The 16,709-nt window shown below is 42.2% G+C and overlaps 1 protein-coding gene and 1 long non-coding RNA gene across 2 annotated transcripts in view; one reads left to right on the top strand and one right to left on the bottom strand.

The window, feature by feature from the left end:
* The window catches only part of LOC139818936 (uncharacterized), a 28,418-nt gene that overhangs the window by 10,840 nt on the left and 869 nt on the right, over positions 1-16,709 (bottom strand). The window contains exon 2 of the long non-coding RNA XR_011733558.1: positions 16,622-16,661. This is a non-coding gene — a long non-coding RNA (uncharacterized lncRNA). The remainder of the gene's footprint in view (positions 1-16,621; positions 16,662-16,709) is intronic.
* On the top strand, positions 936-16,649 carry LOC139818928 (protein Wnt-11b-1). Its single transcript, XM_071787975.1, has 5 exons — positions 936-1,681; positions 8,290-8,531; positions 9,834-10,186; positions 10,491-10,762; positions 15,472-16,649. The coding sequence occupies exons 1-5, from the start codon at positions 1,593-1,595 to the stop codon at positions 15,644-15,646; spliced, it is 1,131 nt and encodes a 376-aa protein (XP_071644076.1). The 5' UTR covers positions 936-1,592; the 3' UTR covers positions 15,647-16,649.

Here is a 16,709-nt window from a genome sequence, read left to right as displayed (position 1 = left end):
GTTTTGGCTCCGCCTCGTAGTAAAATAAATGATCACAAAGATACCGCCTGCTCGTTAAAGTCAATCCCGCGAAGGTGGTCTCCGGCCTCATCTTTCTTTTTTAGGATATTATTCGTTACTCGTGGCGTATAATTTTCGGTAGAACCGAACGCTAGGAAAGCGTAGTGCGTCGACAGAATTAATTAGTGACTGAGGAACAAACATAATTCGCGTTGGCGGACAATTAAAATCTCCCCGGATCACACTGAGAGGATTACACGAGATTTTTCATGAACAGTATTTCGGGCTAGGTAAATCAGAGGCTAATGAAAAATTGTATTTTCTTTGTTATATGTCTTCTTTTAAGAATTTCTTGTAAATTCTTAATAAAAATATAAAATTAATTTTTCTTTAACAAAGATTTAACTGGGCAATTATTTTTCTTTGAATAACATTTATCTAATTAATTTTCGAAAATTACCAGTTTATTCGAAGAACTTGAAATTAAATAAAGAAGAAGGTTTCGTTATTCATTTACGTGTCTGAGCTCCTGATCCAAAGTTCTCATTCTTATCGTCAATTATCGTTAATATCTGAGAAACTTCTTTTTGTGAAAATATCCATTCTTGTATGAGAAAGAGCATATAAAAGTACGGAATATACAGTAAATCGTATTTATACTACAAACAAAGAAAAAATATATTCGATTCTCTTATAGGAGCGAGAGGGTTAACGACGGCGATCCTTTTTCTTATTCGGCAGCAACCGGCATCCCCGGTGTCGATCATTGGGCTCCTCGTACATCGAGGAAAGAGGAGGCTCAAGTAGGAGGCGAAGTAGGAGGAAGTGAAGTAGTAGGAGGATCTCCACCACCACCACCGACTGGCAAATCCTGCGGGACTGCTCCGACGGACACCTGTAAGCACGCAGACTCCCCGCCGAGCCGGACGCACGGTGCACGGGAAAGTTCGCCGAAATCGCCGCAGATCCTGAAGGATCCTGAGGCGTACTGTTTTTCGCCAATCTTAACGAGAGTGGTGCCTGGTGTGTCTCTACACGCGTGTTCCACGAATCTTTCTTCTTTTCTTTTATTCGCCCATTTGTGAGTCGCCGTCAACACCGCGCGAAGAGGAAAAATCTTATATCTGAGAAGAATTTTTGAAACCTCGCTGTTTCCTAAGATATCGGTTTTAATTAATTAATCTGAGAGCGATCCGAATACGTCTATTTCGGAAAAATTGATTGAGCTGGTTATCGAATGCTAAATATGTAACGACGTCGATGTAGGACTGACGATTTCGGAGTGGATATATATATAAACGAGATAAATGAAAAGAAAATTTTCTTAAAATGTTTTAAAGAAAGTTGTCGAAATTGAAAACGTTCACTTTCTCCCTACGGAAAAGAAAAAATATCGTGACTTTTTAATAGTACCCGCGGCTACATAAAATGATGGACGCAATGAAGAGATCTCGAATGTTTGCGAAGCGAGTCACGGCGCATCGAGGGATGATCGGCGGTGTTTGAAAGCGCGGACACAGAAAATCGTCTTCGCGATATTCCCGAGACGGAGAGCGACGGTGTTAATTTTTTAGAATGCGAAACGAAGAAAGATGCGGATAAAAAAGCGAAGCAGTGCTAAGGTCTGGCTTCTGCTGCTCGTGTTGTTGCTGGTTCAAGATGGCAGATGTATAAAATGGCTGTGAGTACTCCACCAATTCATTTTTACGAATGTTATTCGACCAGGTCTTTTTTTGGCATTTCGCGTTACTCTTCGTATAATAAATCTCCGCGAGATAGAATTTACCACTGTGCCACGCATTTCGACATTCTCCGAAATGTCAAACGGATTAGCGCGGCCGAAACGGGGAATACTCGTCTTATTGCGTAAGAATCTTTAATAAAAAAAATTTTTTAACGGAAAGAGTAGTCGCGCACTGACGCCATTAAACGCTCATTTCAAGCTCAGATTTCTGCTCATCGCCATTTTTCATTTATCGCGATTTAATCTCCTTTGTTAGATTAAAATCGAGATTTTGAGTATAATTGCATCTGATAATTTAATTTTTCCTAATAATAAATACGTAGATTTTAAAAACACTTAATAAAAAAAGACGTCTGCCCGTTAGAGAAACCGTAAAAATATTTATAATTTCTTTTATTTAAGAAATAAGCCGAGAAAACAAACGTTGGATTTGCGTAATTATAGTGGCGAGCTAAAAATATATAGTTTGTTTGCAGGCAATCTTCAATCATTCAAAGTAGAGACATTCGAGAAGTCCTCCTGTGAACCCTCGTGATGACGAGTCCCATTTGCGCTCTCACGTTCGCTCGCGGTGGCTCCGAACGAGTTCGAAGATTAATGTTGGCCCGTTAATGAGAAACAAATAGATTAGTGGCCGAGGGAAACGTTCGGGAGCGCATGCGGGGTGGAGACGTAGCCAGCCGATTCTCGATCTCGATCATTATTTTCCTTGGATCACGGATCGGGCGAGATTTAGGGGCGATTCGCGGCCGACATAAATTTCGTACTCTCGAGGAATAAAGATATCGTTGGTGCTGCTTTATGGGCTGCATAAATAGACGACGATGCTTCACGTTCGTTAGCCCGGCCAATACGTTTCGCAAATGAAAAGCGGATGATTACTACAGCGCCGGTTTTAGAGATACCTCGCCTCGCGGCGAATTTATCGCAGCGCTTCTTATTTTTCAGACCAGCCAGCCTTTTTAATTATCAGCAGTAGAAATATCGGTCTTTTTACGCATTTTTTTTATCTTAAAGCAGAAACGATGTTTCTCTAATGAATTCATCATTAGAGCCTTTTTTTTTCATGAAGAAGATACCTGAATCTTTTTCTTCAATTGTATTACCACCTTTAAACTACGGGAAACTTCCATGGTCTAGTCTCTAGATTTAGCTGTTGTTGATCGTGAAATGATTGCACATACATATAAGGATCGATGACTAAAATAAATTAAATAATAACTACAAAACAACGAACGAGGAAGCTCATTATAGATTATTTTGCTACGGGACATTATTATTTGTCTTTTCTTCATTTCTTCAATTTGCTCAGGACTCTTTTACAAGTTGTTTCTCTTCACTCTTTTCACGATTTCTATCAATCATCCCTGCGCCAAGAATCGTTTCTCTCATCTGGAGTTGTGCACGGAAGACATCTCGTTAACATTCGAAACAGTGTGGCCAGTTGTCGGTTAACCCTCTTCCCCGGAGGGTTTCGGGTTTCCTCGATTTCTGAATATGTGTTAAATTGTCGTGCGATTCGTAGGGAGTTTCATCGCATCAGCGAGAAGGAGAGCGCGAGGTGAGGACCACCCTGACAAAAGGGGGTAGAAGTGGGAAAAGCGGAAACAGAGAGAAGGTTGAGCGGCGTTGGATGATGAATGGCGGAGTGATGGTGGTTTTGCGTGCAAAACCAAAATACGGGGGAATACGGCGTTAAGGGGTGCGGAGGGGCAGTACGAAAGGAAGATGATCGGGGAGTGGCACGAGGATGGTCGGGGGTGGAAGATTAGGGGGAAGATTAGGGGTTGCCCGCAAAATCGTGATTTATAAACGACGCTTTCCAAGAACTCGACTCGGGAGCGAGGCCTCCTCGCGATTCTCTTGTTTATAATTATTGTGGCCGACATTGACGGATAATTTCGAAGGGTGATCCGAAATCTCGCTGCTTTTCCTTTGTGGCTTGAGCGGCCATCGATCCTGTTGTCTTAGGGAGCGTCCGGCAAGTGTTGGGCGATAATCTTTCTGCATTAAGGAGTGCCGCTATATCCGGAAACGGTAAAGTTTAAACGAAGAGAAACGATGCGTATTTTGAAAACGGAAACACCGATAATTTTTCAGGTTCAAACCTAAAAGAGCTTCGAACGAATCAAGTGTCAGAGATACAGATAAAGACAAACGAAAAAATTTCTTAAAAATACCATCATTCTTACATTCCAAAGCATGCAGTATTCCTGATACGATTCTCTAATCTTTTCACGATTAAAAATAAAGTGATGATCTATTCAGGACGGCCGTCTTATGGGCTCATTAATCATCATCTGAAAGATCGAGGATCGTTGCTCATGGCTTCGAGACGACGTCACGGATAGCATTCTTTCGCGGAGCAATCCGCGGCTCTTTCAGCGGGATCACGATCGAGGATCTCTTCGCCAGGATCGAGGCCAAGGATCGATTTATAATAATTTACGCGTAGCCCTCGACAAGCGCGCCCGCAGGGTCGCGCTGAATCACACGCGAGTCGCTATTTATAAGATCATTCTTGACGAAGCGATCTCTACAATGCATCGCTCGTAAATCACGCATTCTTAATGCTAGACGCGAGTTGGAGCAGCGGTGGATTGTATCGGTGGAACTCGCGTCCCACGCGACGAGATCTTAACCGCGCGTCTCGTTAATTTGTCACTCGGGACATCAATGTCAAAGAGATTACAAACAAATTGACGCTAATTGCGAAACAGACCGGCTCAATCAATGAAGCGCGACATTGCGTGATTTATTAAGAGTAAAATATTATAAAAATCATTAAAAAGAACATGACTGATTTGTCGGCGCGAAAAATCGAGATGTGTCGAATTTTGTGATATCTTCTTAATAATTTAACGAATAAATTTTATTAAGATGCGAATACGGATCTGTTGCGTTCGAATGCTCGTTCGGTTCAGGGTGGGTGAAGCCCATTTCACTTCCTTTCTCATCATCCCGAATACGCTCCTGAACAGCTTCTCTTTCAGCCTCCTCCAAATGGAGAGACTCGTAGGCGCCCGCGTATTATCGGTCTCGTAAAAACTACTCTTTACGATTCCACCAGTCAAAACGAATTTCGAAAGTGCAGCCGGTCGATGGACCGTTTCGAAACGCGCGTCGCACCTTTTCTTTTTTTTTTTTTAACGAAGAAATTGCATCGAGCATTTTCATAAGAATGTCCCACCGTGAACGTCCGTGAACTTCTATCGCGAGGGCCAATGATCCTCGTAAAAACACGTAAAATAAGACCATCAACGGTGTGAATATCAAATTGTGAAATGGTAAAAAACGTCATTATTTTTCTGGACGGTAGCGACTGTCTGAAGACCGTGGAAGATCGGAATGGGAAATCGTCTCGTATCTTACTCGCTTCACGTTATAAGGATAATCGGTACGCGCGAAATAATTTAGAATTAGTTCGTAGGCAATATACACGAACGATATATACTGACCTAAAAAAGATGTTTTTTTTTTCCACGTAACATAACCAAATTTTTGCGAAGAAGGACGAATATCGTTTCGATCCCATGCGAAGTAAAACGAAAGAGTGGCAATTTCGCCGGACACCCATCGAAATGGCACGATGCTCTATACATCGAGAAGCAAGAGGGAAGTTGCCTATGACGAAGATAGTGATTAATGCGATCGCGAAGTGGCGAGGGATCAGCTAGCCGTGAGCCGCCCGCGTGATACTCATTCATTGTATTTCGTAAATTATTAGCTGCGTTACAATAGGCAATTATATATCACGTAGCGAGGCACTCCGTAAATCACATTGCTCGTTTCCACTGCCGTTGTATTTTACATTCTTATGAGATCTCGATAGATCCTTGTAACGAGCTTCATTTTATTACCCCAAGATATCTATCTTACAATTAGATGAATTATTCATGTCTTACTCAGTGCATTATTATCATCTTACTTAATCAGACTGACAGCCAATCTAACATCACGAAATTTTATTCTATGCAGTAGTTGATTAATTCTGCTATAAAAAACTGCTATAAAAATATTTTATAACAGTAGGTATATGTTTTCCCGATCAAATACTTCGTCGCAGACGAACTTTTATTAATATTCCCAACGTTAGTTAATGTGTAGTACAATCTTAGAAATTCACTGAAAGTAAACTGCGCGATATCGCCTCGGGCATCGTGATTGGCCTGACGCTCTACGCGCTGCTGCTGATAATTAATTATCTGACGCGCGATAGCAAATAGTCGCGCATTCGTCTTTAGAGAGCGGCTCGTAAATTACTTGGCGCGCAAAGCTGCGGGCTGAGTAATGCATAACGCAACTTAAAATCGTATCTAACACCACATAAGTGGCCTGTCATGCGTTCTGCCGGACTCTGCCTGCCTGTTTGCAAGTGGCTATCTACTCACCGATTGCTCATTAAATATATCTCGCGTTCGACTGTCTTTCCGGGTGTTGAACGATCTACCTTGTTAAGCCTTAAAATTGCCCGTAGAAAAGATAGCTCAAGGGTGTGATAATTGAGGTTGAAGAGCCGACAGTTATCTTAAATAACAAACAAAAGCCTTAATTTATTGTCTTAACGTACTACTCAAAATGATGCCATTTCTTATGCTGCCTTAAAGCATAATATATTGCTCAAAGCGTATCTGAAACCATAATTGGAATCTAACGAGATGAAAACGCCCGATTGTGCTTTCTAATTTTCGACAAGTGAATGCTATCTCTTAACTCGTTACTCATTAGAATGTAGAATTTTAGAACATTACAGTGAAAGCAAAATCAGTTCTCAATGTACATATTTATTCACTCGGGAAAGATAACACGACGTTGAAGAATGAATAAATACTTTGCCTTTCACCGGGTACTTAACATGAATCGTCAGAAAAAAAATAAAGTTAGCATCATCCACGTTGGTGGCCGAATTTGTTCGAGATGACTTTAATTACTTTGCATTCGAGCGGTCAATTAAGATATCAAGATGGTAATTGATCTTCGCGGTACAAAACACGGCACGCAACATTTATTATTTTGTCAGCGAATTATGCGCGAACTGAGGTTCATTAGTCGATATAGCCGGATTGCCGGACTCCGGAGTAATCATCGCGAACTGGCGCCTTAATGAGCTGATAATTTGGATCAGAAATTTATGGCTCATAAAGTTGCGAGCGTCATGAAAATTCCTAGGTTGCTCGGAGAAATGTTTCTCCTTTTTCGTTTCTTCTTTTTGCGAACAAAAAAAACTCGAGAACTTGCGAAGCTTTGCGCCCCTCATGCGTGCAGCTTTAACGAGGCGTGCGTGCGAAGAACGCGCGCACGTTATTCTAGTAAAAAGACATAATCTTTTACTGCCATTCTTATTTAGAATACATTCTTTTCTCTTTTGCTTTGTCGAGATATATTATTTTAGCATCGCAAAAATATCTTATATTTATTTTAGAGGATCTGTGATCTGTGAATTAAATGTTATTTAATATACAGACCATAAGAATAACAAAAATCTAAGAAGCTAAGAAAATCAAGACGCAAGTTTGCAATTAATGTCGGGAGGAGAAAGGTAGGCCTGTCGATAAGGACCCGGAAGGGGTCCAACCATCACGACGCTGCGGGTCTTGCGCAAGGCATCGCGATTTCACAATGGGTCGTAAAGCAACGCGAGTGCACGCTCGCGAGCGTTTACGCGGAAACTAGATTCCCCGGGTCGGGTCGTAACGCGAGCTCCGAAATGTCATCGGGAGGGAACGAACGAGCTTGCGGCGGCAACGGCGACGGCGGCGACGGTAATAACGAATTAGAGAACCGCGGGCTTTTGATAGGGTAATTCCGAGGGTAGGCTCCGTGACACGGGGTTGGCGATCCGGCCATTCCTAGGGTTGTTACGTCTAGACGCGGCGAGGCCGCGTGCACGGGTCATTTCGACTTTCAGGTGTCCGTAATTATTATCCCCAACTTGCGCTCTCTCGCGCGTTGCGAGCCGAGTTTCAGCCGCGCTAGCATTCAACCCGCGGCACTTAAACGCGAGCCCTTTTCAGCCTCTCGCGCCCTATAATTTTCGAAATTCACCCCCTGATTTACGACACGGCACGGACCTCCGAAAGAGGTGGATCGCTCAACTCTGTCGGCCCTTCGGCCCGATCGTCCGACAGAGTTGTACATACGAGTGTTCCACCCCAAATTCCACGCTCGCATGTTTCGTTTCGGAATGCTGAAGGCGGGGAGAATCGAGACCATTCATTCTAAAAGCTCTTTCATCTACGAGACCATTTGCTGTCGACTTTTTACAAATATACAAGATATAATCCTCGATAATTTGTGACATATTATGAGAAATTTCATGTCTATATCAAATATATTATATTTTTCCGATAAGAATCTACACTTGGCTTGAACTTTAACTGCAGTTTTAACTTTTTAGTAACAAATTTTCTAACGCATGTAACATCGCGTTTTTAATTTTTCCTTCACAGTAAAGTTTTCAGCAATTGATAATCATATTTACTTTTCCAAATTGAAAAGAATGCGTAGTCGCGTATATTTAGACGGAAAACGTTGTGTGTGTTTAGCGGTCTCGGTCGTCGCGGTGACTCGCATACGTGGACCAGAGAGGAGTGCACCAGCGCAAAGAGCGCGGGTCTGCTGGAGAGGAAGCAGGCGAGGGCATGCAGGGCCACGCCGGATGTGATGCCCGGTTTGGTGCAAGCCGCCAAAGACACGTCGACGGTGTGCCAGCAGGCGTTCCGACATCGCAGATGGAACTGTAGCAGCATTGAGCGCGCACCCGACTACACGCCTGAATTGCTTACAGGTTTGTTTGCGAAACCACATATTATCCTTCTAATACATTATTTCTTCCGAAAATTTTGTACGTTTTTTGTACCGTTTATGTTACAGTTGAATTCTCATTATCATGGGCTTCTAATAATAAAACATTGTGTGTGTGTGTGTGTGTGAATATGATTCGATAAGACATAATAAGATATTATGTATAATGATTCAATAATATGATATCTTCATTGGTAGTGTGTTGAATAGCGCACTTTTTACTTTACATTGTTATTTACCATCATTTAAAATTTAATGTTAAACGACGTTAATTTTTTTACGAGTATTCAACGTATTAATAATTCTTGACAAAGTTGAAAATGATAAGTTCGTGTAATTCAGAGAGATCCTATTAATTACAAAAATTTATGCCGTGTCTCGAAAGGCTCGAGAGATATTAAAGATGTGTTACAAAAAAAGCTAACAAGAGAAGAAAACGAGAAATTAGATAGCTCCCCTAAAAATTTGCTATTTTAGAATCAGCATTGATTAAAAACTCAATTCTTTTTGTTAAATAAGAAAATACGTTGCCCGTTGACTTTGCTCGTAATAGATTTATAATCGGTGATTTTGCGCGACGAAGGGTTGCGAAGGTCGATGAGGGTTTCGATGGAAAATGTATCGAATATCCTTTGAGGAATTCCGACGTAAATAGGAAGACCTGGCAGGCGCGCCTCAATTAGCGATCATTAACAAACCGTAGCTCCCCACGGTCTTCGTCCTCCCTCTTCGCGACCAGCCTCCGTTAGATTAATCGCTCGCGTTTCACGATGATTATATTGTAAATAAAAGTGCACCCGAGAGATCGAGATATCCTCCGTTAATGAGAAAACCGAGAAGCGCCAATAAGAGATACATCATACGACCACGAACGTAACGTTCCACGTTGTATTTTCCGTTCTCGAAGGTACATACGATAATCAGCTTTTCCTCAGTCATCTCGATCGGAGAAAGAAAGAACTGTATGGTATTTAACTCAAGAAGATCACAATATCTGATTTGACATCGGTACAATATATGATATATTTGGCAATTTAATTAACGCGGGTTAAACTTAAAAAAATTTGTACTAATTAAATTGTATTAATTAACGATTATAAAAGCAATTTTGAAAATTGCTTTTATTAATAAATATATATGTGAAGATATTATGTGTTTAGTGTTTTAATGCAGTGCTAACGTATATATGTGACTTCACTTTCTCGTGTATCGACTTAAGTTGCAATTGAAACTTTCTCACTTGTGTTTCTATTTCCGCGTTTTAACGAGCGCATTTATCATATAGGAACAAGAGAACAAGCCTTCGTTTACGCAATGTCGGCCGCCGCCGCGGTTTGGCGACTCGCACGAGGGTGCGCTTTGGGGAACTTGGCGGCTTGTTCCTGCGCGACTCCACCACGAAGAGAACCACCCTCGCCGTCCGCGCTTATCTCGCCCTCATCCTTCACCACCATGTCCGTCTCTTTCGACACGCTGTCCGCGAGGAACTCCTTCAAGTGGGGCGGCTGTGGGGACGACGTGAGATCAGCTTCGAGGATGGCGAAGCGGTTTCTTCAGGGCGCATCGCCGCCCGGTACCGGAGGAACTGCCAAGTTCATGCACGCAGTCAATATGCACAACAACAGGGCGGGTCGGAGGGTGAGTGTTTGCGATACGTATGCCGCGATCGATAAATAAGAAGAAGAGCGTTAAACGTACAAAAAGTCCGAATTTCAGTTAATAATATTAGCTGTTTTCATAACTGTTTTTACTGTAAAATATTTTTTCATTGTTTGTGAAGCTCTATCAGTAAACGTCCTGAGAGGAATACTTCAAGTCAAGATTTTTTTCTAAATAAAAGAATGAATCTAGCCGAGGAATAGGATTTTATCTATTAGCGTTCTTGACACTTGATTTTTGAAAGAAATCATGATGTAATCGCGATTAACGCTTCGTACGACAGGCGGTCGAGCAATCCTTAACTTTGGAGTGCAAGTGCCATGGGGTCTCGGGTTCCTGCAGCGTGCGTACCTGCTGGCGCGGCCTGGGTGCATCGGGACCATCCGCCGCCGGAAGTCGTTTGCTACGCAGATACGCCACCGCGGCCGAGGTCAGGCCGAGATCCGGCGGCAGACTGCCGCCCCTGTATCACCACGATAATCTGCTCTATACTACCAAAAGTCCGGATTACTGTCTACCGGATAAGAAGAAGGGCAGCCTCGGCACGATCGGCAGGTCAGACGCGTTATTTTCATGCAAAATAATGTCCGGTCTGGTCATCCCACAAAAACAGGATGTTTTGTTTCTTTTGAGTTTTAAATAAAAAAATGTGTGAGACGCATGATTTTTCGATGACGACTATGATGTGCCTGGACATCGTACATTCAGGAGATACGATTTTTTTTTAATTTATCCAGCTTTATCAAAATAGGAAATGCGAAAGGGATGTCATTCTCTTTAAAGCGACTATGTTTTCAGAATGAAACTCGTTCGAGCTCGTAAATCAGGTTAATGTTGGTTCGTTAAAAACTCGCGTGATATATAAGCGTACAATATAAATTTTAGTTTCGATATGATCGCGATATCGAGCGTAAGTGTCGCGTAAAGAAAAGCACTTCGAATTGCATTTTAACGTGGCCGGCAGTGCACGAACAGGGATATTTATCAAGTCCTACTGAGCGAAACGATCTTTCTTCGTGCGACTACCGTCCATTAACGAAGGAGCAACGAGCGAAGAACGTGACGAGTTCGCTTTTTGTGCGAATGCTGTCGATTATCGCGTTTTAACTACACCATTGAAAGTATAACGGACGTATGGACAGCGAACGGTTATTTCCGGGTATTTCATAGCAACGTATCCTTCTTGTCAAAAACAGGAATCGTTTTTACTTCAAATTTCTAGATCCAAATAATCTTTTGAGTTAACGAACGATTGAAAAGCAGAGTTTAGCCTTCGCGTTAATGGAGCGAAGATGTTCCTCTTGACCTCTCTTGATTCTCAACGAGAAAAAAAAACGAGGACAACTTGGCAGGCAGAAAAGCGGTATGGCCGCTTCGTAAAGTGTGAAGGGTGGGCGTAAAGAGAGAGATACGACGTAAGGATCAGGCGACTTCTTTTTTCGGTAGCCGCGGGCTGGAGAACCTCCTTTCTTTCTTGACCACAGTGGTCATCTTTGTAATAAGTTGTTGCTCTTGCAATATGCAGATTCTTACTCCACTCGCAATGTATGTAGCTGTATTGAAAGAGACAGAAAGGGAGAGGGGGGGGGGGGCAAATTTAGTCGGAAATTGGTCCTTGACTTCGATTAACCCGCCAGAAGTAGATTTCGAGGATCGATATGTATCTTCTATGACTTTTCTTACGGAAACAGCACGTAATTTCGCTTCGCGAAAATGCGTCGGTTAATAGCGAGCTCGGGCGATTTTATCGCACGCACTTTCCTAGCCTGTAGTCCTGGTTATGGGATGGCGGCGTGTAAAAGTGCGACGAAAAACCATTAACACCGCCATAACCACGGCTTTTACGAGACGCCCAGGTCACTGCTGACTCGCGACTTCCTTTTTAGCCCGCTTATACTCATCTCCCAGTCGTAATCGAAGTGTTCCGACGGTTATTTCGAGGTAGTATCGGCAAAGATCTTTTCCATATATTATTTTATATTATAACTTGCACTTTTTTTGTAAAAGTCGTTAGCAATCCTTCCTGGTCGCTAACGATCTATGAAAAACTGGCTCGAATAGTTGCGACAGCCAATTTTGCTTCAGCAATGCAAACCTGGCTTTCCTTTTATGCTTCTTGTATTTTTCATAAACGTGAAATATGAGCCATAAAATGTTTGTTTCATTTTAGAGAAAATTGGTTCAATGTTCAATTAAGAAACAATTTTAAACAATAATAATTTAACATAATAATACAACATTAGTTCCTAATTCGTTAATCTTTTCGGAGCTTGATTCGACCACTACTCAAAAGAAAGATAGAAAAAAGAAAAAAACATCTCCGTGAAGATCTATCGTTTCTGTTCGGATCTTTTTCTCGTAGTGTTAGCCGGAGGCGTCGGACCATATCGGGCGCTAATAAAATTTCCTTATCCTATTCCTTTCTTGTTGTCCCTAGGCGACGTGATGCCTAGCCACACGCGACGAATTTCTTCCCAATTCTCTCGATCTCGGTTATCCACGTCGTAGCCGGATAGCCAGGTTTATTTATGCGAGCGCACCGGTAATTACGTGCACGAGGCGAGAATGGGAGGAGGCCTCTCGGAGATAGGGCGCGTCTCGCCATCCCGACGACTCTCGGTCGTTCCGAACCTGTTCTCGAAACCGAATGAACACGCGTGTTTTACGATGCCCTGTGTTCGCCGCGCTAATACCGTTACGACAGAACCCATTCACGCGGTCCTGTTGCCGTTTTCTTTTTCCGCCGCCCGAGAAGTGCTAATGCTAATTTTTGCTACATGTCGTTTCGCGAGTTAGCGCTACCGTTCGAAGAGCGCTTTTAATAAGACGTTTTATGATTTCTCGATTGTGCCACGAGATTTTTGATGAATACGGAATATAGATATTTCTTCTCGTTGAATTGGATATTGAATTGACATTTGCGCATTTTTATCTTTCCTATTTCTAAGTTTGATATTCGGGAATAATAAAAAATTGTAAATTATTTAAGAAAACAATGAGATCATTGTATATTGGATCCTGCCTGTTTGGGTTGTACTGTACAGGATATATTTATACTAATTCATCATCAGCCGCAAAGAAGGGCGCGAGCCGCATCCGCCCCGGGAAGAAGGGCGGCTTTTTGTAATACGGTGATTGCATTCGTCACGGATTTTCCGGCAACGGAAAGGAGACGGCTCTCCATCGTCCTCAGATTATCCACGCCTCGCTCCGCGTGAATTAAGATCACCCACGGCATTCCGGAGATGATAACTGGGACCACAAGGCGCAGGAAGTGCCGGACGCACGTGGCGGTTCCGGTGAATCTTTTGTCTCGTTTCGCTCGGTCCATAAATCCGGTGCTCATTGTTCGTGTCTCACGAGATTTCGCATCGCAAGAAACGGCACGAAAGAGAATGCCCGCATAGATTACGTATTAGGTGTAAATAAATCATAATAATTTTTCCTATAGCGTGAATAAAATGACCCATTATATTCTCGTTGTATAGATTTAGCGTTAAATCCGGCCGTCCGACTCTGATTCACGCGAAACCGAATGCGATTTTGATAAGATACGATTATATTACATTGATGCAAAAGTATTGTCGCTTTTCTATTAAGTTTGATATTAAATATAAAAGATCCATTTTATTAAATGTACACTTCATTAAATTGGTGCAAAAGATTTGCCTCATATCTGTTAAATAAAGTTTAAAATAAAGTTATAACCACTTCCAATTAGAAATATTTCTATTTATATGGAATAAATTTCTAATTGGAAAAAAGTATTGGAAACCAGTGCTGCTAGTGGCTACAATTTTATTTTAAACTTTATTTGACAGGTACGAGACAAATCTTTTGCACCAATTAAATAAAATGTACATTTAATAAAGTGTAGAATCTTGTGTATTTAATTCCTAATGACAAGATTATAAAGCAATCTGTTGGTCTCATTTCGATTTCACCTCACTTAAAATCTGATCGCGGTAAACTCAGCTAACGCAAAACAGCCTTTTTCTTGATTATTGTGAGAGCATATCCTTCGTACTATAGACGAGGACGAGCCTCCTCTTAGTTTCACGAGTGATCGGCAATCATTATAGTTCATTAACGAACGAGCCAACTCTCTATTCCTTCGATCGTTTGATATATATCGGCCTATCTAGCCCGGATATTAGTTTCTTTCGACGCGAACGCGATTTCGCATGTCGCTATCAATTCCGTGGTGAGATTTATCGACGACATGAAGCATCGCGCGCGTTTCTGCGAAGCGCGACATGCTTTTCTCGCTCTCTCCCCGACACAGCGACACATCTTCAACGGAATCCGATAATTTTGTGAGGAGGGACGATTATCGTGAGCTCTAATCCGACGTTTGTTTCGGACACGCCGATATTTCATTCGCCGCGCGTTTGATATATAGCGTCAGGTTCTTTGGTCCACCACCGACTCGTCTCGCCGGTTTACAGCTTACAACCCAGTAATTATAAGCCCGCGTATAATTATACAAAGTGGGCGTGGCGAATGTTTATCACACACCGTGCTCCGTAGACCAGTGTTCCGCGTTACGACGTAAACGCTCCTCGAGATCCTTTTTTTTTTCTTGACGCCGCGTAATTTACGCGGTAGTCTCGATCGCGCAAGGCGGTCATCTTTACGGCGTCAGAGGCGGACGTTATGCAAATCGATTAATAATGATGGAGTCCGAAAGCCTTTAACGAAGTAACCGGAGGAGAAGTTTCGACGAGGCCATTGAAATAATACAGTCGGCCGCCTTCATGCCTCCCGCGGATCGTTACATTAATTTCTAGGAGACTGTTACGAACTATGAAAGATATTAGATAAACACGCCTGCGAAGTGCACTAATTACGCGCGTTTTATCTCCGAAAGGAACGAGAAAGATATCGCTGTCTAATTATGGCAAACATGAAACTTAATCCGTCCGTAATATCCGGTATAATCGCGATGAAGTATAACGGCCGTATCAATAATAAAAAAGTTAAAAACATTGCCGTATTAGAAAAGTACTGTATACGAAAATTAATTTAACAAAATTCCATTTTTAGAGTGTAAATTTTTTTAAACCAATTTTTTTGTGAAATTAATTTTAGAAGTCTATAATTTTTCTAGGAGGCTGATTTTCTGCGACACCCTACGCTGATCTATTATACTAATATCTGACTAATTACATTTTATATAATCTCGATTACTGAGAAATATCATCAAAGTTAATATTTTTTTACTCGTAACGATGATCATGAGACGGGAAAAAATTCTCTTGCAGACAGTGTAACGGCAGCAGCTCCGGCTACGAGGGCTGCGAGTACCTCTGCTGCGGCCGCGGCCACGTGACCAGGACCGAGGAGATCCTGGAGCGATGCGACTGCAAGTACATCAGCTGCTGCTACGTGAAGTGCAAGACATGCAGGCGGGTCGTGAAGACGTACGAGTGCAATTGAGAATATACTTACGTGGATCCGCGACAATTGGCGACAATTGCCACACGAGTGACGCGACGGAAATGCGACTCCGCTCGAAGAAGAAGAAGAAATTTTGCGCGTGCGAATGCGTCGCAAATTGAACGCTAAGCACAACATTAATTAATTCTGCGAGCCGCGCGCGCGTGAAAGTCGCGAATCCCGATCCGCGACGGATAATTATTTAAGCGATAAATTATTTACCGTGAATGTGTACGACTCTTTCTCTCTTATTCTCTCTGCTCTCTCTTTCTCTTGCGTGGCGGTACGTATTAGAAGAGTTATTTATACCGTGCTACTTGCTATTTATTCGATGTGTGTGCATGTATCGCGGCGGACGATGGCGAATAAGCGCATCCTCCGGTCCTCCCGACTCGTGGAGTTAAAATGTGCAAATCGACGTCGTCGTCGCGAGACCTCGAGAACGTAGATCAGAGCAGTGTACATAGAATGCTCGATATTTCGATGTAACTTACATTTACATTCTGCAAATACACGTTGCTTGGAAATGGCGGGTAACCTCTCATCCTTCCTGATCCTCGCGCGAGTCGAAAATCACGATGCAATTTGGCGTGCGTTCGTGCCGAACGTATATGTTCATTCAATTCAATTTCCAAAGTGGAAAATTCGCACTTTGATTATGAATAATTCAGCAGCCGAGGGGCGACCTCTTCTAAGCTAGCAGGACCAAATCGGCAGAATCAAACCGGACCTATCAGAATATTTAGTACCCATTTGGTACTAATTTGTACCACTAATAACAATTTTGTATCCCGTGCCATTTCGGAGAAAATCGTGGCGGTGCTACCTTAGCATTAAGCTAGAAAGACCACAAGAAAAAAAAAGAAAAAAAGAAAATTAAATACAGAAATTTGAAGGACTGAATTTGTATTAATTTGTACCATACAAATAAACTTAATACATATATTTATCCCTTCTGCTCAAAAAATAACTCACCGGCCGATGCGCAACAGCGGAGTTGTAATTCTGCGTTGATCTGTAACAAAAGAAATATTTTTATATTAAAGCTACGTCCAAGATAATC

This window comes from Temnothorax longispinosus, chromosome 9 (assembly GCF_030848805.1).
Source record: "Temnothorax longispinosus isolate EJ_2023e chromosome 9, Tlon_JGU_v1, whole genome shotgun sequence".
NCBI classification, from domain to species: domain Eukaryota; kingdom Metazoa; phylum Arthropoda; class Insecta; order Hymenoptera; family Formicidae; genus Temnothorax; species Temnothorax longispinosus.
The sequence above is the reverse complement of the archived record's forward strand: the minus strand, read 5'-3'. Positions and strand labels throughout refer to the sequence as shown.

Coding starts and splice junctions, on each gene's coding strand:
- LOC139818928 (XM_071787975.1), top strand. CDS start 1,593: ATGCGGATAAAAAAGCGAAGCAGTGCTAAGGTCTGGCTTCTGCTGCTC. Junction 1,682..8,289: donor GGCAGATGTATAAAATGGCT/GTGAGTACTCCA, acceptor GTGTGTGTTTAG/CGGTCTCGGTCGTCGCGGTG. Junction 8,532..9,833: donor CACGCCTGAATTGCTTACAG/GTTTGTTTGCGA, acceptor TTTATCATATAG/GAACAAGAGAACAAGCCTTC.